Source organism: Phasianus colchicus, chromosome Z, assembly GCF_987193195.1.
Source record: "Phasianus colchicus chromosome Z, bPhaCol1.hap1.1, whole genome shotgun sequence".
Taxonomy (NCBI): Eukaryota; Metazoa; Chordata; class Aves; order Galliformes; family Phasianidae; genus Phasianus; species Phasianus colchicus.
This window is the reverse complement of record NC_143476.1, coordinates 76028815-76056736: the sequence shown is the minus strand read 5'-3', so window position 1 is coordinate 76056736 and position 27922 is coordinate 76028815. Positions and strand designations below refer to the sequence as shown.

The 27922-nt window shown below is 38.5% G+C and overlaps 1 protein-coding gene across 1 annotated transcript in view; it reads left to right on the top strand.

The window, feature by feature from the left end:
• Positions 1 to 406: 406 nt before the first annotated feature.
• ITGA2 (integrin subunit alpha 2) overlaps positions 407 to 27922 on the top strand; it is a 68780-nt gene continuing 41264 nt past the window's right edge. The window contains exons 1-3 of the mRNA XM_031609452.2: positions 407 to 810; positions 19748 to 19871; positions 26980 to 27089. Coding sequence (XP_031465312.2) covers positions 462 to 810; positions 19748 to 19871; positions 26980 to 27089 — 583 coding nt within the window. The 5' untranslated portion in view covers positions 407 to 461. The remainder of the gene's footprint in view (positions 811 to 19747; positions 19872 to 26979; positions 27090 to 27922) is intronic.

The window sequence follows — 27922 nt, the reverse complement described above, 5'->3', positions numbered from 1 at the left end:
GAGCTGTGGGAGAGAGAAAAAGGTGTATCAAATACCATAAATATGAAGGGTTCAAACAGTGCTAATAGGCCTACATAGGCTGAAAACTACACAGAACAGAGATAATCCCACACTGTGCACTGCTTTCTAATTTCTTTCCACATAGAACCCCTTACTACCACATCATTTGTAGTTTTCACTCACACTGTGCCCCTGGATGTTGGGCGGATGCTAGGGCAATATTTTGCATGAGCAATATATTGTTACTGTCATGGCCAGCACTGGAGTCGGTGGAGTGGGAAGGCTCTCGTGCTGCACTTCTCACAGCTGAGGGCATGATCTGCAGGAATTTCACTTAAAGGAGAAGATGCGGGTTTAAGGCAATAGAGAAGAATATATCGTTATACTCGAGCAAGACTTCGTGCTCCTAGGGGGAAAAATAAAAACAAAAACAAAAACAAACAAACAAACAGAAATTAACCATGATTTTCATTAGTTTCAGTAGAACCCCTTCAGAAGTCGGGGTTCCGAAGCCGGACGTCGGCAGGTCCTGTTGGAGCGGGCATGCACCGGCGGGCTTTCATCCATCCGCCCCTCCCGAGAGCGAAACGGGGGAGGGCCGGAGTTCCCGGCCCGCTGCAGGGACCCCGCGGGACGCTGTGGGCGGGCAGGAGGAGGAGGAAGAGGAGGAGGAGCGGTATTTCGTGGCGGCGAGGAGCAGGTGGCGCTCAGTGCCGCGCGGCCGGCACCGCACCGCGCTCCTTGCTCCGCACCTCTCCGCACCGCCCTGCGCCATGGCTTCTGCGAGTGCGGCGCTGCTGCTGGCGCTGGGTAAGGCTCCGGGCGGAGCGGGGCGACGCGACGCCGCTGAGCCTCTCGCCGCGGCGCCGGGGACGGGGCAGAGGGAGGCGCGGGGCGGGGGTCTGGGCCGACGCGAGCGGAGAGCGTGCGTTCCTGCGGCAGGTTCGAGCCCTGGGCTGGCACCGCGTTGGGAATTCAGTAAAATGGTGGTGATGGTAGCTCTGGAGGCCGGGGGTGTGGGTGCCGTTTGTTGCGCGTTTGCGGTTCCGTGGGGATTGTGCTGTCCGAAAAGGGAAGGTGATGCTCTTTGCCGAGAATGCTACTCCTGATTTCAAGAGTCCTTTAGGTCCTATCCCACCCTGCTCAGCAGATGTCTCTGCTTGGAAAAGGACAGGGAAACTTGAACCATCTCCTCCTTCTCTTGGCTTACTTAATTACCATTACATATATTTTCCTGGGAAATGTACGCCATCATATTCACTTGCCATAAGCAAATTCCCAAGAACTTTCAGAGTGGTAGTATTACTGTATGCTCGCTCAAACCCTTAATTAGTAAGTCACTGAAAGGCATAAGAATGAGTTTTTACATGTGAGCTGTTCCGACTTGTTCTTTCAGTAGCTGTAGCAAATACTGCAGAGGAATGTGCGGCTGCAGGGTATGAAGTAGAATGCAAAAATATTATCCTGTGATGAGATACATGGGATACCAACAGTCTTATGGTGTTTTTTTTAATAAGAAATGAAAATTCTTAAAAGCATCATTGGGCAAAACACCCACTCTGCCCTTGTGTTTAATCCATCTCTTATACTCTTGTTTATTGTCAGAGAGTTACAAGTCCCAAGGTAGAAGTCCCAAGACTTGAGGGGATTTGTCAAGCAGTGCAGAAACCAGAAGATAAGGACTGGTTAGGGGAGCAGGATTCCCCCGGCAATGAATCTGACAGAAGTGGGATAGGCCTGCTTTGTTCAGGCACTATCCATGGTTCGTCTACATTTATACATTATATAAGTTCTTTACAGAGAGAGTGGTGAGGTGCTGGAACAGGCTGCCCAGAGAGGCTGTGGATGCCCCATCCCTGGAGGTGTTCAAGGCCAGATTGGATGGGGCCCTGGGCAGCCTGGTCTAGCATTAGGTGGGAAGGTTGGTGGCCCTGCATGTGACAGAGGGGTTGGAGATTCTTGATCCTTGAGGTCCCTTCCAACCCTGGCCATTCTGTGATTCTGTGACTGTGTGATACAGCTGAAAGCAGACATGCTTTTGATTTTAAATGTGTCATGACATTTGATGTTAGTAGGTGTAATTGCTGAGTTAATACTTTAAAGCCTTTTTTTTTGATCTTGTAGAACTAGAAAGAAGGAAGGTTTTCTCTAGCGATTTAGAGTCCCACTGCAGTGATGAAATTCTGATGAGCTCTTTAACCTTCAACAGCTTATTGAGTGTAACTGGGCTGTAACAGCTGAATTAGGCAGTCCAGCAAGAAAACAAATTTGCACAAAATAAATTTGATTTTATATAAGTGTATTTATTTCCAAATTACCACCTATATTAAGTAAACCCCATAAGGGCTTTGTTGCATACCCAAACTCAACCAAAAGTAATGCAATAGTTAGTAAAGATGTGCATTTTTTTACTTTTGTTGTGTATTTTCATGTTTGGGAAGTCATTCAGACTTAACAATTGGTAAAGAAATAAAAATACAATACTAAAATTTTGATATTACAACCTTGCTAACATAGAAATCTTGTTACTAATTGGCCAAAAAATTATAGTATGATAGAAGTAGACCGTGTTGGGGGATAACAGTAAGTGGAGGACTTAATAGTACAACCTGTACAACAAAGCGTGATGCTTTCTATTGCAACATACTGACTGTTTTAGCAGATCTCAGGTACTTGTAACTTTTCAAATCTTTAAATCTTTGAATTCTGTAAATTAGAGGTTAATGTCATTCTTTAAATCTGCATTTTTGACATCCTGATTCTTTCTTAGCCTGTTCTTAAAAAAAAAAAAAAAGAAAAAAAAAGAAAAAAAAACTGAGCCAAAATACCCCAGCTCTTCCTGAGAGTGAAGCCAGTGGAAAACACAGTGCCTTTCCTGGGCTCAATTCTGGTAACATTTTCTTTGGAAAGCTTCTGTACCCTCATGCTTCAGAGCAGATATTTGAAATTTGGCAGGAAGATGTTATTTGCATCGTCTCGAAAATCTACCTAAATTAGTCCAAGTAAAGAAACCTTTGGAAAATTTCATTCCTCTGGAAAGAAATTTATTTTTATCAGCTTGATTTTAACATAAACCCTGTCTGTCCTTGGTATGGAGCTCAGACAGACTTTATTTGCTGTTGCAGTGGCAGTGGTCTGCAGGTTTCTTTATGAGGTCTATGTTTACATCTGCAAATGTCTCCCTTGTGTTCTTGTGTTGCTATTTCTTAAAATCCCCAATCTTTCAAACACATATCCTTCACACCATTCTGCTCTGAACTGAAAAATCCCTGCTAAATAAGGTGTATGTTTTTGAGGACACAGATGTACCACTTCAGGACACCAACCCCTCAACCTGCTAGACCCAGTCAGACTGGAAGAAGAATCAGTCTTATGCAGAACGAGGAAGGAGGGATTTTCTCTTACACTTCATATGGACTCCAGAATTTCCAAGTGTAATCCTTCTTCAGTACATATCTCACCCTCGCTGACGCAAAGCATCACATTGTCCCAGGAAGCAGCAGTGTCCTTCAGCCTTGGCAATGGGCTGAAGAGCTGTGCAGTGGTGCAGGGGAAGAAACCACTAACAGAAATCTTCTTATTCTGATTAGTTATGTTTATTTCCCAGGGAATATGAACTGTGATAAAACAACAACTGAGTTAAATGCGAAAAAGTCAGGAAGTGCCTAAGTTAGCAGCCTTCAAGGCCAGGTCAGATGGGGCCCTCAGCAGCCTGATCCAAGTCCATGGCTCGGGATGAAACCAGATGATCCCTAAGGTCCTGCCCAAACAAAACCATTCTGTGACTCTGGATTTTTCCCCTTTGAAACCTGTGTATCATGCAATCTTTTGGACTCAGGTCTGCAACTTTGCTGTGGCTGTCTGTGGACAGGTGGATGTAGTGTGATCAGAAAAGGGGCTGGAAGTTCTACCTCTGTTGCTGATGAAATTGGAAGATGCTCTAGGAATGGTGAAGAAGGGCAGGTTGGAGAGAAATGATTATGTTCTTTGCAGAATAGGGCTCTTTCATTGTATTTTTTGTTTGGTTTTTGTTTTGGTTTTGGTTGTTTTTTTTTTTTTTTTTGGTCACAAAAGCCCAGTGCAATTTCAGGCGAGTCATTTAAATTAAATATTTGACACGTGGTTGGAGCTTTTGTCTTCCTCTCTTTCTCTTTGCTCAGCCAGGGGTTCTCAAAACTGTAGCTGCATTTTCACAATCTGGTTAAGCTGACCTGAATGTGGGCTGCTGCTGCAAGGACATTTCATCCACTCCTGACTGCGTGTTCCCACCAGTACCCTGTGGTGCCACTGGGGCTTGGTTTGGGGAAAGTAATATTTTCCCTTTTTTGGGGGGGCAGGTAGTTTTGGAGATCAGCTAACCTGATCCTGTTCACTTGAGCAGTTAATATTTAGGTGTCAGCACTGGCACAAGGGACAGTCAGAATTTGTGGCCAGAGGTGGGAGGGAAGCTGGAAGAGTTTCTTTCAATGGTAGCCAACACTTCCACTGGCTTGAGCTGGTTGTGAAAGTGCATTTTGACATGCAAAGCTGCTGTGTATTCACAGCTGTGAATGAAGTCAATGGAAATTGTATTTTGAATGTGCAATGCCTTCTGAAAAAATAAAGTTTTTAGCTGAATCATTAGATATCCAGAAGTGGTGGTACTTTTGACCTCAATCTCTTTTTTTTTTTTCTTTCTTTCTTCTTCTTCCTTTTTTTTTTTTTTTTTTTTTTTTTAATGAGACTTAGAATCTCTCATTTCTGGAACTACTTTCAGAGAGCTTGTCAGGTAGCAGGATCGTTATTATATATTATTCTTGGAACTTTGCCTTTCATTCATGCTGTGTTACAGGACTGTATTTTGTACAAATGATGTTTATCTTAGACAGCATACAGGGTATTACCATCACACTTCTAAACACATTAACAGCTAATGTTTATTTGTGCATAATTTGTGCAAAGCAAACATGAGATTGTACCAATAAGTTATGAGCTATGAGCTCTCTGACTCTGGAACAATTTTTTAATTGTACTTTATTTTTTTCATTTATTTATTTTAATTTAGTTGCACAGAATTTTCATTTAAGAGATCAAAGAGTAAGTAAAAGGATTGGCAATTCTTAATTTCATTGTGCTTCATAGTTACTACACAGATGTTATTCATTGTGGTCTTTCTTCACTGTTGTTAATTTTCAATGAATGAAAGTAGTTTTTTCACATACTTTGTGTATTTTCATGAATACTAATAATTGGAGCTACCAGTATAATGGAGTAATGTCCAAACAGCTAAATGGGAATAAAATGCTTTATCTTAGGGTTAGTGCAGGTAAAAGGGGGTTTATCCATCTTCAGAGCAGTCATTTTTCCCCTCAGAAATCTTGGCTGGTCTCTCACCACTGTTGCTATTTTCATTTCAAGGTTTCCTTTGTTAGACTCTGTGCAGGCTGGTTCCCATTTCCATGGTTACCATGCTGAAATGCAGACAGGACATAGGCTGGCTTCTCCTCAGCGTAGCCATGCACTTGCATACCAACACATATTATCTGCTTGTTTTAGGACATTTCCATTAGCAATGTTCATGTTTAGGACTTCTTCACAAAGTGAACCCTGGCCCAGTGATGCAGAGCTAGGATTTCAGACCCTGTAAAGTGAAAGGAAGAGAATCAACAAGCTTTTCTTTTTTCATGTGTTTAAATAAACTTGTTGTACTGTTCCTGTTCAGATTAAGTCAAGGACATCAGAGAACAGTCTCAGCCTCAGTTTTCATTTCTGTTAAAAAGGGTAACAGAGCAAGTTTAAGTTTAAAAAAAAAAAAAACATTTAAGTGAAGGACTGACGTGTTTGTGCTAAATAGTTGTATGAACACACTCCTTTTTCATGGCACTGATAAAAGGGCAATAAAAATAAACTGGATGTATGATACCTTCTGTCTATATTAACTTAGTGTGAGTGTGCAAGCTTATAAAGCAATATGAGATAATGTGCTTCCTGCTCATGCTGGACTCATTTTTTGGAGGTGGTGGATGCTAAAAGCATCTAGAAGAGTCAATATAGGCTGTTTGAGCGCTTGCATCAATTCTACATCAGGATGGTATTTCTCATTTAGCAAATAAATTCAATATTCTGAGTGCCAGCAACTGTTACTTTGAATTAATCCTTCGAGGATACTGGAATGCTATTTAGCAACTAAGTTAGTTTTATTTTCTCCTGGAGATGCATATTATTCAAAAATCTATAAGACTTGCATGCTACTCAGGACCTAAAAGAGGAACTGTGCAGGCAAAGAAGTAAGGTAAACACCGTCTCTTTGAATACTGTATGAGCAAAGACATCTTGTGTATAACTGAATGGCATCTGCATGGCTGAATGTCACACATGATAAATGTCACAGATTCTTTCGTCCCTTTCAAATCGCTGACAGACAAGGAAGAAGGACTTGCAAGTTATGTATTGCAAGCCCTGGTGGAAATCTCCTGCCTTATTCCTAATTTATTTTGCCCTTTTTATCCTGCACCCAAGTTTATCATTCTTTCTTTACTTTGTTCAGGATATTTTTATAAATAACATAAATCTCCTTGTCTAATATGGTTGTTTGTTTCTGAGGAACAGAGGAAAATTACTGTTCACAACAAAGATCTGGGAGGGAGCATATTTGCACAGTGAAGGGACCGCTCTTAAAATGAGTAAATCTACTTACAGAAATAGTGGAGTTTAATGATGAGTCTGGTGGTGGAGAAAGGTTGAAGTAAGTTTTTACTTTTTATCTATCTCATGTATGTTAACGTTCTACAAGAAATCTGGCAACAGTTGATGCTACGAGTAAGTTAAGACTGTAATACAAAACTGCGTGGAATCAGTAGAGGTAAGACCAAGATGCCTGAATGTCTGACTCTCTGGATTAGCTAGTTAAGAATGATCTCAGCCAACTGCAAGATGATTTCTTACTTGATTGAGGAATAACCAACCTGTGCTTGGTTTATGTGAACTTTCCACAGAAATGGGTTCCGCTTTTCAGAGTGCTGTGCTGTGCTCCGTGTTGTCCACAGTTTAGCCAGGTGGAGTTGCTAATGAGGTGTCTACCTTTTCCAAATATGCAGCAGTCACCTCTAACTTCTCACTGTTGTGACTGTTATGGTAGCCAATATGAACTGCAGTTCTCCTTTCAACTGTGAAAGTGCACTAAGAAATTCAACTGAATTGCATAATTGCTAAAGCAAGAAAACAGTAAATTACAGAACTTTAAGTCTAAATTTCCTTTCAGTTACTGCATCTTAGTAAGGTAAATGTGTAGGTGTCTGAATCAGGAGAGCTGATGTCAAGAAGTAGTGGTCTAGTTTCTCAATACAATATGCTACATTATTCTGTGGAAAGAAGGAATCCCCTTCATATAGGCCTGTCTGAAACAGAAAGAAGTGGGCTGTCTTGTCCCTGGTCAATTCATGTGTCCTAGACAGTTATGAACTATTGCTGCAATATGTGAAACTGAAGAACATTGGAAAATTTTGCCATGCATGTGGCTTTATTTGAACTTTCTATTTCAAGGAGAACAGTAGATACAAAGTTGAAGAAAGGCACAGCATTTTAACATAGATTTTTGTAAAATTACTTACCCATCTTACCCATACTACTGTTTTTACTGTATATGCTAATAAGGCGATACATGTACTGCTCTAATAATGAACAAGACAGCACTTTAATCCAGTGTATATAGAAGCATAGAATCATTGAATATTCTGAGCTGGAAGGGACCCACAAGGATCATCAAATCCAACTCCATGCATGAACACCCACAATCCAAACCCTATGTCTGATAGCGTTGTCCAAATGCTCCTTGAACTCTGGCAGCCTGGGACCCTGTTCCAGGATCCAACTACTCTCTGGTGAAGAACATTTTCCTAACACTCGACCTGACCTGCCCACTCACCCCCCATCACAGCTCCATGCCATTTCCTCAGGCACTGTCACAGAGAGCAGAGCTCAGCACTGCTCTCAGCTTCTCTGCTCTTGGCCCAGCAAACCCAGAGACCTCAAGTGCTCCCCACGCGTCTTTCCTTTGGACCCATTCCTACCTTCATAGCCCTCCTTTGGACACTCTACCTTTCCTTCATTATGTACAAAGCTAGTAATTCAGCAACTGAATTAATGGGCAGAATTACTTTATTACACAGAACAAAAATACTTAAAAAGCAGATCAGCTTTTCATACAGGTATAATGTCTATTATTACACCTGTATGAAAAGCAAGACACAGAACACCATTTTACTGTAGATCATTCTGAAATGTTAGTAATTAGAGAATGTGCAATTTCTTTAATTACAGTTCCCTTTTTATAAAACACCCTACTTTTAAAAAGTTTGTGTTACAGGCAGTAAACTATAGCACCATGCCTCCTTTTCATCTCTGGTGTAAAATTGAGTTATCACTATGTACACTACTTCCATTGCACACGGAACTGATTTATCTATAGTTTCTATAGATAGTAAATAGATTTAGCTGGAATTTAGTTGACCTTTTGTAAATGGAAAAAAATTAACTGGCCCAGCGCTACATTTAACTATGCCAACAAGTAGCATTCACTTTTAGACGTGCCTGAAATACACAGAAGTTAAACTTAGAACTATAGAGATGACTTGACAATAAAATAACTCCCTTATTAAGATGGATAAAACAATAAACAGAAAAAAAAAAAAAAATCAGTAGCACTGCTTGAATAGTAGTCCGTTAGTAATTCTGCTAATTATAGTGATTTGCCTGACTCTAGCCAAATTCCCTTTCATTTCATCATGTCTATTCAGTCCCTTTCTTGTTATTTTGGTTTGTTTTGGTTTCTTTTTCAAACTGCCCAAAGCCAGTTCGTCATATTGAACAAATACACTGTGGAAAATACTCTGTGAGTATCTGGATTTCTCTTTTGCCAAAGTTGATTACAACTACAATAGACTTTCCTTCTCTGACAACAAAAAACAACCGTTCTGCTTTAGTGGAAGTATTATCTCCAGAAAACTCTTCTTAAATTGATCCCACCCTCCGTTCCCATAATGTAGCATGTCTGCCCTTAACAAATAAAGAACTTCTGAACTCTGATCAAAGATAGCATCACCCACCTGACCCCAACCATCTAGATATGCCAGACTCCAGTGTATGAGTTGAAGGCTGGGACAGTGCACGCTACTGCCTCACAGCACCCAAAATTCACCTTCCCTATCCTAGATGCTGTGGGTCAGAGTGGCATAGTTAATGGAGACTTTTAGGCACTTTAAGTGCAAAGAAAATATTTGCATGCAAAATAGGAAGGGTCCTCCACGTCAAGCAATGGGCTGAGGAGAAGCGGTTGGTCACTCTTCTCAGAAACCTGCATTTGGGGTCTCCTTCCCTTGAGTTACAAGCAGGGGAAAAATTCTTTGGAGCAGGGATTTAGGTGATGAGCTCTTTCTCAAGAAGGTTCAGGTACCTGAAAAATGATGATAATACTTGGCTCTTACTTAACTTTCACTTAGCTCTCCCTTCAGACTTAGTAGAATGTGAACTTTTCTCTCTCACTTCTCTAGAAGCATCTTTTCTACCATGCAGCAAAGCAGTTAGAGAAGCACTTTCAGCCTCTGCTTTTGAAACCTGCTTTGTGTTCATCCCACGATGCATATTTGTGTTTGCAGGCAGACATGCAAAGACACATCTTGCCTGTGGCCTAATGGCTGGAGCACTGAGCTGAGCTGTGAGGAGTTCTGGGCTGGCCCTTTTGGACTGCTCATGGAATTTACCTTTGGTAAATAGGCAGTGCATTGAAATAAATTAATTAGCTTAGCTTAATAATTCATTTATTTAAGGCAGAAATTATTAATCTGGGAATCTGCCATCTGGCCATGCCTGCAGAGTGGATCTCAGTTTGAGAACCTTGCTGTTAGGGGTGTTTCTGCATGTGTATCGTATTCTGAAATTGTATGTGACTTTGTACTACAAAACCTAGGTGACAGATAATTTTTAGTTCAGTCTGGGTTTGGCAGCTGCTGAAGTCTGGGATTCTTGGGCTGTTTTCCTGACATTAATAAGACCATATTCTGCCTGGTGCCAAAACTGGTTCTTTCAATGTTCATTATGGTGAATTTCAGGTCCATGGCTGGGACCACCTAGTATTCATTCTGCTGGGCTGTGAGCTCCCCTTCCAGCCAGTGAAGACAAATAGTCATTATGTCTACTATAGGAAAACAAAAGATCTGATAATTATAGCTCTTCCAACTATTGTATTATATATCCTGTGGTGCTTTGGGGTTTTTCTTGTTGCAGGAAGCTAGCGTACCAAATAGCTGATTCAGTTCTTGTGTGTAGCCAAGAAAGCTGAGCTCCTGACTTGTTCTTGAGAAGCTGAGATGGAGGAACAGGGTCCTAAATGTGGTGCCCTGAAGACTGTGCCAACAGAATTTCTCTCAAGCCACAGCAGTCCTCACACTGCAAGCTGTGATGCTGGAATTGTTGTGTAGCAAGTTCCTCAGGCTTTTTGTAATTCAGCATTTTAAGGTGCCATTTAACAGTGATATAGCATAAAATGATATAGTATTCTTACTTTATATAACATTGAAATTTTTGTGTAACCTAGGGTAACCTCGGGTCTGTTGTGCACAGGAGAATACAGATCTTTTGGTCTTCTTGGTGTCTCTATACAAATATGCATGTTCATCAGTGTGTTAGTACACCTCTATAGCAGCTGAGTGAATAGGGCACGGAGATAACAGTCTTGGTTTCTGTGTAATGACATGCATTTCCTGTCTTACAGTCCTTAAGCAGCTCATACTCCTCTGTATTTGGAAATAGGAAATATTGGTGGCTTGAACAAAGCTGATAATGTGAGTGTGAGGAAAGAGTATATGCTGGAGTGAAAAGTCTTTTTTTTATCATAGAGAAGCACATGAAGTATTTTTTCATGATTGGTGCTTTTGAAGCAAGTGGCATAAATGCGTATATAGCATACGTGTGTGTACAACTTGTTAGCCATGTATCCTTTTAATCTCTTTGTGGTATTACTAAGAACAAATTGTGACAATGTAATCCTGTCTGTTGTACCCAGATCAAGGAAGAGAAGAAAACAAATTGCAAGTCATTTTGAAAAGATGCAATTCCTGTGAGTTCTCTGTAGAAGAAAGTTATTCCCACTGGATTAAGGCAGTGGGATAATAGGATTAAGTATGGCAGGATAATAATTCTGTGTCCAAGTACTTGCTGTCTTTATTAGAAGCACATAGGAAGTTGTCAGTCCAGCAGGAGCTTCTACTGAACATGACTTTGGAATCAGTCCTTCTGTGTACAGGAGGTTGTTGAGATTTCCTAGCTCCAGCTGAAGAGCTGCACGCTGATCTATTCTGGGAATGGAGGAGAGCAGTGTGTAGGCAAGAAACAGGAAACTATCAAGACAGACTTTCCAAGAGTAATTAATGCAGTTGTGGGTAGATTTAGGTAGATCTCATACAACAACTCTGCAGTACTGCCAAAGCAGTTAAAGAGACAGCAGCATTCTCCCATGCTCTTCTGCCTTTCATTCACAACTTGAATTATATCCTGTCTGTGTTCATAGCAGGTTACTGGTAAGCCTTTGGTGCAGTTTCTCATAAACAGTTGTGATTCAAAGGCAGTGAATCATACTTTCACACAGAAGCTTTCAGACTCAGAGCTGACCTACTTCCGGGACAACACAGTTGGATGATGAAGCCAAGGAAACTTTTGAGAGGGAGGAAAAGGAGGGGGAAGAATAGGGATGGGAGGGAGGATTTGTAACTAAATGAATCATTGTTTAACCTTTTTTCTTTTGGTTGTGGCTTCAAATTTGTTTGTACTCTAACCTGTCTCAGTTAATTATTAAATAGTTTGAGCTAATGGGAAGAATAATTAAGGCTCAAGATTAAAAATAATAATAATAATAAAGAAATAGAAGAAATGCTCAAATAATCAAGTTTTACCTTTTAAGACTTAAACATGATGAAATATCAGCAAAGTAATTGAAGTGAGGATTGGCCTTTAATACAAAAAATACAGTGTCTTGCCAATTGCATTCTTTTCTCCTTTTGATTTCCTCTCTAAGTTTTGCTTTTTTTTTTTTTTTTTTAGATGTTTTTTCTCAATGAGAGATATGCACAATTTAAAATAAAACTGATGAACTGTAATGATAAAAGTGGTGTTTCAGTTCCTGACTTGAAGATTTCTAAATGCTGCTTTAAATATGTACTTATGAGGTTGTGCACACTGGAGAAAAGAGTACAAATAATAGCAGCAAGACTCTAATGAGAAATTATTTTTCAATTATCTTGGCCCTTGCAGGTGAGCATCAGTAAAACTTTCCAATATTTTCTCTGCTGTATGCAGACTGGGTTCAACTGTCTGAGTACAATAAAGATATGTAAAAAATGCGTTTCATATTTACATTCAGAAAAGCCCAAGTAGTGCATCCACTACAGAATTACTTGCTTCACGTGAAAATAACTTTGTTTGATGCCATTACCTGTGCAAACATAAAATGCATATAGCAGTACAGTAATGCAAATCAGGCTGACAGCTAATTTGTTATTAGGAGGGGAAAAAAAAATCATTTTTGGCCATATTTGCTCCCTGTAGAAGCTTATTGCAGAGGCAATTATTTGGTGGCTTGTAGAAGGCACAGTGAAGAATATCTGTGCTGCAATTCAACAGAATCAAGTAATTGCATGATGGTTGCTTTTTTTTCTCTAAGTATTCACAGTCATCAGTAAAACCTTAAAAAATGTAATGCGTTATAAGAGCTGTTCAAATTATGGGTTCTTTCTGCAACAACAGTTGAATAATTTCAGTTGGATTATTGCTGTGATAGCACAAGTTCTGAATAGTAAGGGAATAACTTTATTTTTATACCAAAATGCCTTTTAAGAAGAAGTAATAAAATAACACTGAATATATTTAATGAAGCAAATACTTCCTGACTGCACTCTTTCATAACTTTATTACTTTCTCTTCCTGCCTTCATTCCACTTTTCTGCTCAGTATTTCAAAGACAGGAGGTGATTATAGTGTGAGGAGCTGGGGGTGCCTGCACTCCCTTGCTAATTTTGGAAGCCAAATTCAGCTATCTTTGCAGAGGAATGAAAACAATAACCAGCTGGCATTGGAATGAGGCAAAAGTGCCTTTACCAGTTTTCTAACAAGTAAAGAGATCCAACATGAGCTTGCATATTACAAAATACCAGAATATCAACCCCTGAAAGAGCACCTAGAATTGCTTCAGAAAGATTACAGAAAGATACAGAAAGATTGCAGTCTCCAAAATGCACCAAAATGTGCAATCCAGGAAAGGTAAGGCCAGAAGAAACAGGAATTACCATGTTCTCTCCTGCCTCGCACCCTTTCTTTTTCTCTGCTCCCATTGGGGACCAGCAGGTTTCAGAGTACTGCTGGTGAGTATTCTTAGGAGGAAAAAATCCTTGAGAACAAAGGGAAAAATCTCTTGGTAGAATTTTCTTTGATGTGGAGATTCTCATGGAGAAGACCAGTGTGAAAGGGGTATCAGAGTTGTCTTCTGGAAAAACTAGATACTCTAAAAATTGCTAAACTAAGCAATTGAGGCAATGTAGGTTATACACATCTTACTAGCTGCCGATCTGTGAAATTGCTTCAGGAAGCAGACAATCACCCAGTGTGACTGTCACCTAGTGGCTTTTTTTTATACTATTTTCCAAAGCAGATCATGGACTTAAAAGACAACACAGGAAATGTACATAATGCTATCATGCTTTTACTATAATGCTACACTGTGACCTTTGTCTTTGTCAATGGCTACAGGCATAGTCCTTCCACTCCTGATCTTAATGTCTTTTTTTCTTTTTTTTCTTTTTTTTTTTTTTTTTTTTTTGCTTGTACGTATGTGTAGGCAGTAATACTATTTTGTATCCCCTACGTAAGATAGAGTTAACCACGTTAACTCTTGTGCGAGTTCTATGGATTTTCGTTTGTTTGTTTTTGTTTTTCAATTCACCATCATTGCAGTTTGGTGACAAACCTGGCAGAGGTATGCTGTTGACACTGCATATGTGTTTGCCAGGTTCTGCTGCCCTGTGCTGTGAGGGTTTCTGAAGCTGTGATGCCACACAGTATAGCTGTAGCTGTGGCTCTGCACAGGGCAGAGTGGGACTTCGCACAGAGGCCAACAGTGTTTCTTCTGATACCATTCATGGAATGAAGGCTCATGCACAAAGACTACCCGTAGCTTTAGCTGGATTATGCAGTCAGCTTTTTCAGTTGTGATTTTCTGTGTTTTGGCTTTTTGTTGTTTTAGTTTTTTGAACAAATTACCATGTAATTGAGGAAAAAGATGATGAAATTCCCTTCACTTGAGTATTTTCTGCTGGCAAGGTTAATACTGGATAAATTTAATACTAATGATTAGTATGAAGCGGACCTTTATAGATTCAATGATAAAGTTCCTGCAAGTCTCTTTTCTTTATACTTTATATACTTGTTTAATATAAACTAAACAATAGTAAATTTTTTATTATACTATATATCTGAGCTGAGACTTGGTAAAAATGATACTGTATGATTATGGGATTCTACTGCATATTATCACCATTTCAAATAGCAGCATCACCATTTCAGTGCAGTACTGATGACTGAAAATTCAGTTTCAGTATTCATACTTAAAACAAAATGATGTGTTTATTATGACAGTATGAAACAAAATGCAGACCAATAAGATTCTTACTATATTTTTTAAAATATTACAAACTTACCTGGCAAATCAAGTAAGGTCCAAAGCAGGGCCACAAGGCTTGTGAAGGGCTTGGAGAATATGCCCTGCAAGGAGAGACTGAAGGAACTAGGGGAAAGGAGGCTGAGGGGAGACCTTATTGTTCTCTTCCATTATCTTACAGCAAGAGCAGAGTTGGTGTCTTCTCACTGGTGACAGGATGAGGGGAAATGGCCTCAGGTTGTGCCAGGGTAAGTTTAGATTGGATATCAGGAAACACTTCTTTACAGAAAGGGTTGTTAAGCACTGGAATAGGCTCCCCAGGGAGGTGGTTGAGTCACCATCCCTGAGTATGTTTAAAAACCATTTGGATGTGGTGCTCAGGGACATGATTTAGTGGAGGGTTGTTAGTTAGGGTAGGTCATGGTTGGACTCAATGACCTTTTCCAACCTGAGTGATTCTATGATTCTCTGACTCTATTAATAGACACACAAAGTCATGTTTCTTTTTTTCTTCTCATCTTATTATTTAAACTTTATTTTTTGTTTTGCTCCTTAATAAAAAGAAAGGGTTACAGCCACTATTGTTATAATCACGACATTAAATGATTGATTACTTAGTATTTTATACTTGCTCACATAAATCTCTGTATTTTGCTTACAAAAGCAAAATAATTACAAACTCAGGGTACCTTATATAAGCCATTGCTTCAAGAAACTTGCTTCAACTTGTACTTATTAGTACAATAGTAGCGAAGACGTTATAGCCATTATTAGACATGCCTTTTATAGTTACAGAAGAATTCCCACATGTTCAGGCTTAAAGGTACTCAGTCAGGACTTGTGTTATTTTTCATCCTACTAAAAGCAAGAAAACAGAGGTGCATATGTATAAAAACAGTACAAAAAACTATACTGCATCTCTCGTATACAGTAGAATATAATCATTGAAACATAGTGATTACCAGAAAGAATACAATGCAGTTTGGTACTAGAGTTTCATTAGATATCTTGCAGTCTCTTTTATTCTATTACAGATTGTTTTCTAACTTCTGTTTTTTTCTGAAATGTTGCTGGGAGCCTCACTGCCTGATGGAGCACTCCCCTTTGAACCAAAGCACTTATGTTCCCTATCCAGCCTGTGAAGAGAAAAAAAACACACTGAAGTCTTCAGAGGCCCCTTCAGAAACTTCAGGCTTTCATCTGGCCTCGTTTGTTCCATGAAGTCTGGTTATTTGATTGTAATTAGGTTGTCATTTACAGACAGAAGTTGCGAAGTGGATTTTTCCTTGCCTAACTAATTTCTCATTGCAATTGTTAGGTCACAGAGTAATATTCTGCCACCAAAAGCTATTAAAATCCAGATAGTGGAGTAGTTTTCTTTATTCTGAGATATTCAGATTATCAAATTTCATTTCCTGAAGGCAGAAACAGATACTGAATCTTTCAGCCTAGAATATACAGTACTTTGAACTCAGATTCTTCAGTAGTTTACATTCCTTTAATGCATAAGTGACCTTCTTATTCTGGAACAGTCTTAAAATAGGTTTGCAGCAAATGGCAGTTTCTTTTTTTTCTTTTTTTTTTCTTTTTTTTCTTTGCTACAAATGCTTGAATTTCTTGTTCTGAATACTGTATATATATATAGATGTACAAAATGGATAAAATATGTCTTTATACCATAACACAATATGAAATGGAGAAAAAAGCAGGAAAATGCCTGCTATGTTATTCTTCTCTAGACCTTACCACAGCCATAGGATTCTTTTGGCTTTTCACTTCAAAGCCAAGGTTTATTTGCATGTACACTACCTGATGTGTGTGACATAAATTTAAAATAAAAAAATCTGCTAAAAATTATCAAAATATGGAGCATAAAATGACTGTCACTGAAATACTTTTATACTGTGGTCCTCTTAATAATGTCGGAAGTGAGTCAGATGTATTTGCCTGCTTTTCTACTTTGATTTTGCAAGTAGTCATGTAGTAAGTAGTAGTAAGAAGCAAAGCTGATACACAAGAATATTGCAGATGACACTTCCTCCCTAGACACTCCATTTTCTGGTTTCTTTTTTAACTTCATCTTATTTTTTTTTACATGTGGTTGGTCTGAGGAGAACTGCAGTGCCCACAGGAAGGCAAGGGGAGAGATGGACAGGCAATGTGCAACCCAGCCGGTGTTTTCTCAAACCCTATCCAATTCGACACCATGCCCTATATGAAATTCAGTCAACATGGGAAATTCTCTTCAGGCTGTTATTTGTGACATCTGGTGTTTGCCGTTTTATAAACTTCTGGCAATTTTTGCCCTTATTCTTGTATTTAATAGTACCATAGTCTGGGACACATGAGGAGGAATCACCAATGCATTTGCACCTAAGTTGGCTAAGTTGCACTTAGAATATATTTGGCTAAGTAACAATTCAGCTAGCAGGCTAGAAATAACATATATCTTTGAAACACAGGAGCATTAAAGTGTGATCGTACTCCCTTTTTCCCAGTGACAGTGGGCAGTAGCAGCAGCAGTATTAAGATGTATTCACTAAGTCATTCAAACGGAAGTCTACCTTTTGGCACCTTATTCCAGAGCTGCAAGTATCATCTGGGATAGCTACAGTGTTGGTAGATGATATCAAGACGACAAAATCTTTATTTTAAGATAAAATCTCCTTACTTTCTGTTAGACAAGTAGGGCTCTCCCTATCCTCTGTGCCTAACTCCATCCAGGTAAGGTGTAGCCACAAGCTGCATTGCTTCCTAATAGCACGTGTACAGCAACTGATGATACCAGTAACTCAGTGCAAGGATGCAGAGGTAAGCATACAGACTTGGAAAGTCATACAGTGTGCTTCTAAGTGACATATTTTGGCCCTTAATTCCAAATCCAAGCTTTATTTGCATGTATATCACCTGATTTGTAGAGTTATTTTTTCCCTGAATTTGCATGAGGAAGTTAAAATATACAACGGCATTATGGTAGAGTCTCCTATGGTGTCTGAGAATGAGTTACTACTAAATGATACTCAATTTGGACCAGAAGATTTCCAGAGGTCCCTTCCAACCTCAACCATTTGGCGATTCTATGATTCTGTGATTTCTCACCAAGTGTAATGTAACTTAAAAACAATAGCCGTCAAAATAAAAATAAATAGGATGGGACACAAGCAAAATAAAATGCAAATATGTTAGATCACCAAAGAATTAGTGGCAAAGTTTCCACAATAATCTTAATTTACATATGGTTAATGTCTGTCTCCCTCCTTTTTTCTGTTTCCTAAACCTAGATTTGAGCTGTAACTTTAAGTGGTTGTAATTGCTGTCAGAAGTATTGCAATACACAGAGTGGTGTGTCTGTACATATTCTCTTCCAGTCTCAAACAACATGGCTGAGAAAATACTTTTTCTCTCTAATGATGTTTCTCAAGGAACTGTATTTCTAGCAAAGGGCAATTGTTTAGTTTCCAAAGGCCAGCTGTAGATAGTGGTTGTTTGAAATAACTAATGTATGATTTCCTGTTTTGAGTTTGTGGTCAAGAAGTAGTAAGTGTGTGAATTGCATTTAGTCTTTTGCATAACCTCTGTGCTTTGTATTCCATGGCTATGATATGAAAGTCATTGAATTTTTTTGCATGTAGTGAACTTTGCTTGCAAACCTACAGTTGTGATTTTGATGTTATCACTATGATGTCATTGTACTATTACAGCTAAGCTGCTGTGATGGGCTGCTGTATGCCAATTTAATTGTGGTTGAACTCTCTGCTGAAGCTGTTTTAGGGACCTGGAAGAGTGTAAAACCAACAATTAGCACTCCACACATCTAAGCTAGAGAAATACAATTATCTGATCTTAGATCAGAGTTTTAACAGCAAAAGATCGGTACATATCTCCTTAAGTGATCAATGTTATAAGGGATTGTTATAAAGACCTCTACTTTACTACAGAATGACTCGTACTGAAAAACTGTGATGAGACATATTTTGTGTGTAGAGTAGATAAAACACTTCCTGTCTGGATAGACAGGAAGGGAGGGAAAGCATGAGGGATGTTGTTTAACCAGTGTGCAACTCTGTGAACTAACCTCACCTGGGAACCTCAGCAGTGCAAGCAGAGGTCACCATTTCTTCCTTTGCTGTCATTTTCAGAGACTTTCCTGGGGCACTAAGGTGTCCATGAGCTGGGCTGTATCTTATTCTTGGAATCCCGCCATTGTCTCAATCTTTCTGCCTGGAGGGGGGAATAATCTACTCATGGCAATTAGTGATTTCTAATTACATACAGTGTGTAATAATAAACAAAATTCCTGCAACTTCTGTAGCAGACATTCTTCTTAACATCCTCTTACAGACCTTCATCAGAAAGAACTCAGATCCTTTATGAATGAGGAGTGGATCCCTGCATTTCCAAACACAAAGTAATTAATATCACAGTCACAGCAAAGCGAGGTTTCAATATTAAGTTCCATAATTTATTAATGCTGTGATAACTTCCATGTTTGTACTTCTAAGTTTTCCTGTTTGGACAACCATTCTGGCTGTTTGGACAGAAAACAAACAGGCTGTGATAATGAAATGACTCAAAACCATAGGTTCTCTGATGCAGTAGGTAATCTGATTTTGTTCCAGTGTTTCAAACATTAAATTGCAGAGATGCACTAGAATACAAACAGTATCAATAATTACTTTCTGTGAACTTTCATTTCAGTATACCTCAGCAGGCAGCTGATGCATTTGGGTGGGCCATAGGCTTATGTCTTAATGTAAAGAACCTCTGAATCACATTTTCTGCTTCGCTTCAGCTAAAACGCTCTCATTAGTAATGCCACAAGATTTGCCGGGCAAAACAGTGAATGAGTCATTAAGCTACAATATTATAACACCTGTGCAGCATACTACACAGGCATACACATGGCAGGGCAGATGGGTGCCATAGGCTGGCTTTTATTGCATGTGTCAAAGGCTATGTTTTTTTTTCTTCTGTTGTGGCAGTTGGCACAGATGAAAAAATGTTTTCACCAGCATCTAAATTCTTCTTTAATTGCTTCTGTAGTAATAATAATCTTTTTGTTAACAGGTTTTCTTCATAACTGCTGTGAAGCCTATAATGTTGGGCTCCTTAAAGCAAAAATATTTTCTGGTCCATCAAGAGAGCAGTTTGGATATGCAGTTCAACAGTTCATAAATGAGCAAGGCAAATGGTAAGCAGTTTGAATACCTTGAAAATGTCCAACTAAATGGATAACAAAAAATACTGCAACTTATTTTTATTTTATGATTCCAGATTTCATTTAAGGGACTTGCAATTAGTTCATTCTTATATTAATCTTTTTACTAGTAAATACTGACTTTATTAAAACAAAAGTGAAAATGTTCTGAAGATGCCTTCATCTGAATGCTTGGGTTCTTTTTCCTCTACACCATGTAATATGAAGTCTTTATCACCTTTAATCTTTTACTTTCCCTTCCAATGTATGACTCTCCTCAGATTCACGATTCCTAGTAGCATTTTAATTCTGATCTCAGTCGCTCTTGTAGCCATAACATACCTGTTACGCACTGTATATGTTAAGGATATTTTCTACTTCAATGTTAGCAAAGTTAACACAAATCAATAGGGCTAAGGAGTTCTAGTTATTAAAATTAACTGAACTTAAACTTTGTACATCTTTTTCTGATATAATGTTGTTTGCTTCTTACGGGCAACATATTTGGATGTGTATCATAACGTAATCTTAGCAAAGGATGTCTGCTGCATTTCCTCAAGCATAAAATTTCATGTGAAGTCCACTGTTGCCACAACATTCAGCTTAATGAGTAATTAGTAAAATATTTTTTCTGGTAATGTTGGTTCCAAAAAGAACTTTAAAATATTAAACCATTTACATTTAAACGCACTGTACTTTTTCCTTCTGCAGTCTCAGCAACCACAAAGCTTAAGACATCTTTTATGGCAGGGACCAAATGGAAAGTCATACAAGCTATACATATTATCATAAGCTGAGATAATATTTTAGATGTGTCATTCTCTATAGATTGAAACAATATCAGAACCAAAGAAGTAACAAACTGGTATGTTTAATTGATGATGGACAGATAGTAAGCAGCTAAACTATTTTTCAGTAAAAAGAAAGATGGAAATGCATATGAAGATCTCAGTGTTTGCAAAAGCCTGGACAAAACTGTAAGAGCTAGCAGAGATGCTTTACTATACAGAGTCACTGCGCAAAGCACAGTCTGTTGCATATGGAAAAATGTAAGACTTCCTTGGTCCCACTGCTTCTCTTGCATTACTTGTTTACTGCTGATGACCAGGAGACAAAGCAAGAGAGCACAGCTGTATCCCGAGTAGAAGCTCAGTGTTTCCTCTCATTCCTTTGGGCATGAAATTTCCCTGCTCCTTGCTGGTTGCAGTAGCAGTTTCTTGCTGTGTTTCTGCTTGCCTTAATTATGTGTTTAGTCACCCATAGTTCTGAGCACTCTTACTTCTGTGTGAAACTATTGAAGGAGAGCAAGAATGTTTGCCGAAAGTCAATTAAGTGCTTTGGTATTTTCTGAAAAAATTGTGATGCATTTTATCCTTACAAATTTCTCTTTAAGCTTACAACAGGAACACCAGGTTCAGGACTCAACTAAGATATTTTTGTCCTTTTATTGTCTCTGTTTTATAATTAGTTCCAATATAATAAGTCCTTCACTACAAATTTACTGGCTGGTATGCTGAAGTTGGGAAAGAAAGTAAATTTGGATTTACTTTCTCTATCTATTCTCCCATCTATGTGAGTATTATGGATTTGGAGCTGTATTCTGCAAATAGGCACTTCATCATTTATTCACTCACTGCGTAATGTCTGACCATGACTCCAAAACTCAGAAGAATTTTATTAGCAGCTGTTTTAGTAACCATGGCTTGTTAGAAACTCTTAATGAAGAAAAGCTCTTTTCAGTCATCTTCTCAAGTAACTATTAAACATGCTGGAAAAAACATCACTCATAGTTTACTCTCTTGTTCTCTTCTTATCTAGGCTATTTTCTTTTTACTGGGGCAATAGCACTTTTGCTTGTGCATGTTGTTTAAAAGCACTCAAGCTGCTTTAGAGTTGATTTTTCCTATAGGTGATGCACTGACTGCAGTCTATGTACAGAGCACTGGCTGACATGTCTGAGGTAGGAGGGAGGTAGACACACTGAGGCCTTGCACAAGGGTGGGATGCTGCCTTGTATCAGAAAGGAACATTTATCACCATGTGCTTTTATGACAAGACCATCACTGTGCAGCAAGTGCGTGATGCACTTGTAAAATCTATTTGGGCATAATGGAGTTTCTCTCCACATCAAACACCACAGGTGGCAGCTCTCTCCAAGGGAGAGATTGTCCAGAATCTGAGATCCACAAGGATTTCATCACTTCCTAGACTTTGCTTTTGAATATAGAGGGGGCTACTGTATGTAGGGAAGCTGTGACACAAACCAGCAAGGGAGCCCTTTTTGTGTAGAGTCAGAAGATCCAGGATAATTGGACACTGATCTGCTGTGCATTGATGGCATGTGATGCTTGTAAATAAGGACAGATTTGCAAGCCATGCAAAGCTCAAGCTTTTCATAATGTCTGGTGGGAATTTTCAGACAGGAACTCTTTAATGAGGTCAAGTAAAATTGTGAACATTGAAGAAACTTGTCAAATAGAAAAAAAAAAAAGAGGCAGATAGCCATGCAAGTAATAAGCCACAACAGAAACATCACCGAGTTTATCACATGGCTCTTCTTGTCATGAGATTATTTGCATTTGAGCCTTAAATTGAGAAGAAATTCTCTGTTATTTCATTAATATATTGTGAGATACATTCCACAATAGAGCTAATAGACTAAAAGCTCAGTGTGATGTTTGATATGAAGTTGCAGCCACTCTACTCTGTTGTATATGTGTGCTTAGAATTTGGGATTTTTGAAGTTTGTTTTGCAACTTACAGTATGGATTTTGCATTTTTTATATTTTTGTTACATTTAATATCATGTCAGTTATGAAATACCTTGACATGCACTACCATTTCTGGAGCATCAGATAATCATTGCACTACTGAACAGATGTAAAAAAAAATGATTGTAAAATGTTGATTACTGATCAAAATATAGCAGTCTCTCTCCTAGGGAGATCTGTTAATCTGCTGACTTGTTCAACCAAAAAGACATTTTGACAAAAACACAATTTCCAGAGCACCTCTGATTGAAATTGATACATTTACATATTAAGAGAATGCATTTTGGCCAATTTTATTTTATTTTTTATCAAAATGCTGCCATTGTTACAGCTCTTGCTTTTAAGTGTTAGCAGCAACTGCTAACATTGGATTTGTAGGATTTTTCCTTATCAGCTGCATGACCTAGTTTGTCTTTTCCCAGCTTCTGTCTTCATGGCCTTCTAAGTTTATCAGTCTGAATTCTTGCCATAATTCATAGTTTTTGAGATTTTAAGTATCTTGTTCAAAGAGTTGGAAATTTTAGATGGTGATCAGGGCTTTAGGATGTGTAGAGAAGTAGCTGTGAGAGTGAAAAGATTCCTGATCTTCGTATCTATTCATCACTTCCTGTAGTTGAAGGGGAAAGAACCAGATGATTCAAGAGATCCTTTCTACTTTTATTATTGCAATTTGCAGCTAGTATTCTCTGTTTAGAAATTGCACTAAAGAACAAATGCATTTTAAAAAGTCAACAAGGCAACATTAAATTAAAAAACTGCTTTGACAACAGCTGGGAATGTAGCCCTTCACCCTGAATTCTGATTTTTTTTGCAACATCACACTTTGCCAGTTACTCGCTTTGTCATGGTGTAATTTCACGGAAATAATTCCCATTACTCTTTGATCTGCCTCTCCTTCAGCCTGTGTGGTATGGCGTTGCTGCTGAACTTTACTTGACTTCATGCTTTGTATATAGTGTTGGAGACTGATTAAAGAGCTGACTAATAAAATCTGTGCCAATACTACACAGTGATCACAATGGTATTATATAAAGCTACTCTACAAAGATACATAATGATGTTTTGTTAAAATAAATATTTAACCCATGCCTAAGAAAGGCCCATAACTAATATACTGTGCATGATACAATTTATTTTAAAACAAGTATTTTCAAGTATTTTAGTAATCATTTTTTGCATTCTTTCCTGATACATTCTGTTTCACTCTGTTTTGTCTACATCCTGTTTAATCAGAGTAAATAAATGTTTTTGTCGGTAGCAGGATGCTAGTCAGATACTCTCTTCATTTCTGATTTTTTTGAAAGATACACATTTTCCCAGAACATTGTTGTGTAACTATGTACTGTAATGGTTTCTTTTACTTCTACTTTTTAAATACAATCAGGATTTACTGATTTAGAAGATGAAGACTAGTAAACTCATGTAAGGATATACAGGATATAAAAGAAATCATAATTAAGTTATCTCCTTGGACCTTTATACAGAAAAAAAAAAAAAATGCTGTAGGCTAGGCATGGCAGAAATTGTTTATAATTTTTTTCTCAAGAAAATATTGATGAAAGTTTAGTTAAGTCAAATAAGAAAAGATGTTTAATAATTAATTTCTGAAAATCAGAGTGTCAGTAATAATGAGTTTTAAGTGTTAAATTCTGTGTATAGATGCATTTTTTTGCTCATGGTGTAATTGTGTGTTGAGATTTGTGGGTCTTACAAATCTGTATTGAAGGCTAATTCCAACAAAGAAAAGGTACAAAAATATTATCCAGAAATATGAAAAATGTAAACTAAATAAAAGCTATAATTACATTTGCTTTAGGCACAGTTTGCATAGATATTCCGTTTTGAGCACGGAATTAGGGGAGCTTACTTTTTTAGCTTAGTTTTTCTTTGTTTGGTCTGCACAATAAAACAACTGCTGTCTTTCTTTAAGATAATTGAGAAGTGGACAGGTATTTTTAAAATATTCCTACACAATGGCAACAGAGCTAATAAAAGAGAAGAACATTATTTGTGTGATTAGGTTTCCATTTGGCTGATGTGGAATAAACTAAAAAATACAGGTAGCAGTATTTGCTTTAAGAAATCTCAATTATGGAATCATAGAATTTCCTGAATTGGAAGGGACCCATAAGAATCATCCATTCCAACCCCTGGCTCTATACTGGACCACTCAAAAATCAGATTGTATGTCTGAGAGCCTTGTGGAGACTTGAAGGACTCAAACTTTTGTTCCTGCATCTAAAGCTATGTGTTTTCATCAAAGTAATTTTACTTGAACTAGTTACTAAATTGGAGCAATAAAATCAGGTAGTCTTCCAAAAATTAGTAGCATATCATCATTCAAGAAAGCTGCTTCAAAGTATAATTATTTCATAAAATAATTTATTTTACAGTGCAAAGTATTTACATCACCTACCTGTGAAATTTTAGGGAATGGCAGTTGACATTCTAGCAATATATTGGTGAACTGAAAAAAGATGCACTCTTTGTCCTTTTTACTGTCCCACAAAGGCATTAAGGCATTATTATCATGCTGCATGAATGGAAAGTCATACTGCTGCTCTGTAATCATCTATTTGTTGGTGGTTTGTGTGTGTGTGTTCGTAGAGATCATGTTCCTATAGTTATATTTTGCCTTGCCCTCATTTTGTTGCAGATTAAACTGTGTAAATAATTGTCTTCCCCCAGAGCTCCACTACCCTATGCTGCCTGCTGGTCTCACTCTCTCAGAGAGTGGCACTGGAAAACAGGTGTTCTTCAGCAGCATTTCCACAGGTTGAATTTATTGGTTTTGTGAACGCTTTCAGACAATATGTGACAGGTGTTTTGAGGAATAGGCACTGGAGAGGGAATGTTAACTGCAGATGAGGAAAAGTGCTGGGGAGAGTGAATCATTTCATGCTACTATCATAAATTACTGAAGACTTAACTTTCTTGTTCAGGATTAAATACTTCACACAGCAGTCTGTTATCACCTGCAGTATTTTCTTTCTTACTCAGTGTTGTCAAGGTGTGGCAGCTTTCAAGTTCAGACATAAGAACCATGCTGTTGCTGAGCTGAGCCAGTAGGAAGTGCTTCTTATCGGTTGGTTAAAAGAATAACTGAAAAGGAAGCAGTTAACTGTTACCTGACAGGAGAATCAAATTCTTTGTCTCTCCTTCCACAATGCATATATTTCTAAATTTGTATGCACTGGTGTACATTAACATCTGTGCTTTAATTCTTCCGACATGGTGACACAGTGTCACAAGTGCAACAGTACAAGTCAGGCAGGTTCAACCCCAGTCCCACAGGCTCCATGTGGCCCAGCACAGCTTGCAGTGCAGCCACCTGCTGTCCGGCCTGGGTTCAAATCTCTCTCTTAGCACCACTGGAACACTGGTGCACTATTAACCCTATTGATGCTGAAACCAGCATTTGGGGTGCAGCACAGTGCCAGCTCAAGCTGCCATTGAAGAAGACTGATGCAATAGTTTCACAAAAACAGGGTCAAATAGCCCACCAATTTTATGATTTTGCTGCTTTCCTTTTTTAGGTTTTAACAAAAAAAATATTTTAAAAATCAATTTTTTTTTTTTTTACTTACATACATTGACTACATTATATATTTTATGAGGGGTGCTCTGAAAGTAATGTCTCTTACTTTAGGATGTTGGACCACAATTTCAGAGGTGGATGTTGGTGTTATGTCATTAGAGATTAAACCTTCCCACCGATATCCTATTACATTTTGTTGCCATGTAACAAATGGCAGCAGAAGGGCAGTCTGATTGCCCATCAGTGAATGTGAGCAGTGTGGCAGTGTGAGGTATGTTTCAGCAGAGGCAACAATGACAGTGGATCACGTTCTCTGATGCTTTGAGTGCAGCTGACTGAAATGCATAGCTAACAGTGGTGATTATGTTGAAAAACAGAACTTCCTGGCTGACAACTTGCTCTATCAAATAGTGCTACTGTGCTGTTTATATCTGTTGTAGTTTCCATGGAAATAAAGAGGAGGCACGACTTTTGGAGCAACCTAAATACAAATACAATTCCTCTTCACTCAGTGCAGTGCATACCAGCCAAAAGGTTGGACACCTTTTGGGATAAGTGCTTGGGGCAGTATGCTCCTAGAAGCATTCCTGTCAGCGTTGCCTGTCATCACTCAACTGTATTAACGTATAAGTAAAGTAAAGTAAAACCCAACTTCCGAACAGCTCTGGAGAAAACTCCTGAAAGTCTTACGTGCTATACCTGGTGGAAGCCTCCTTACCTGATCCCCTCAGCTTTAATTGCAGCAATGCTGCTGGCCCTTTTGGCATGGTAAAAGACATTCCTGTTGTTTCAGGTTATTGGTTGGCTCACCCTGGAGCGGCTATCCAGCAAATAGAACTGGAGATATCTATGCATGTCCTGTTGGTACACCCAAAACCACATGTAAAAAATTGAACTTGCAAGGTAAGTTATAGTGAATAATGCCTCATTGCAATTACTCAGGCTTTCCTTGTTTTTGTACCAGACCCATCTATCTAATGAAATAGTTGGAAGCTAGCAAGACCAGTAGCAAAAGCACGTAACAGCAGTGTAAGCATGAATGTTGCTTAAGAGGAATTCAGAGGAATTTCATTTTCAATGACAAGTTCAGTATTCAGTGGTCTCAGACTCCTTGAAGAATAATAAAAATATTATTCTCTTGTCTTTTTCACTTAACTGTTTCTGAGTTCTAAAATTAACTGTTGGTAAATGTTTATGCATATTCTTTACAATTGACCTTATGATACTGATATGAGCTTTTTTTTTTAACCTTTCTATCATTTATTTCAAGTATTTTTAATTAATAATCATAGAATCACAGAATGGCCTGGGTTGAAAAGGACCTCAAAGACTATTTGGTTTCAACCCCCTGCTATGTGCAGGGTCACCAGCCACCAGACCAGGCTGCCCAGAGCCACATCCAGCCAGGCCTTGAATGCCTTCATAGATGGGGCATCCACAGCCTCCTTGGGCAACATGTTCCAGTGCTTCACCACCCTCTGTGTGAAAAATTTCCTCCTAATATCTAACCTTAACCTCCCTTGTCTCAGTTTAAACCGTTTCTCCTTGTCCTATCACTATCCACCCTCATAAACAGTCATTCTCCGTCCTGTTTATATGCTCCTTAATTAAATAGCATTAAATATATATATATTAGTATGGTTATTATTATTGTTTTCTATATCTTTTCTGGAACACTTTTTGTTCTGTTTTTATAAACACTTATATTCTTTGTCATTTGTAGCAGCCCTGTTGAC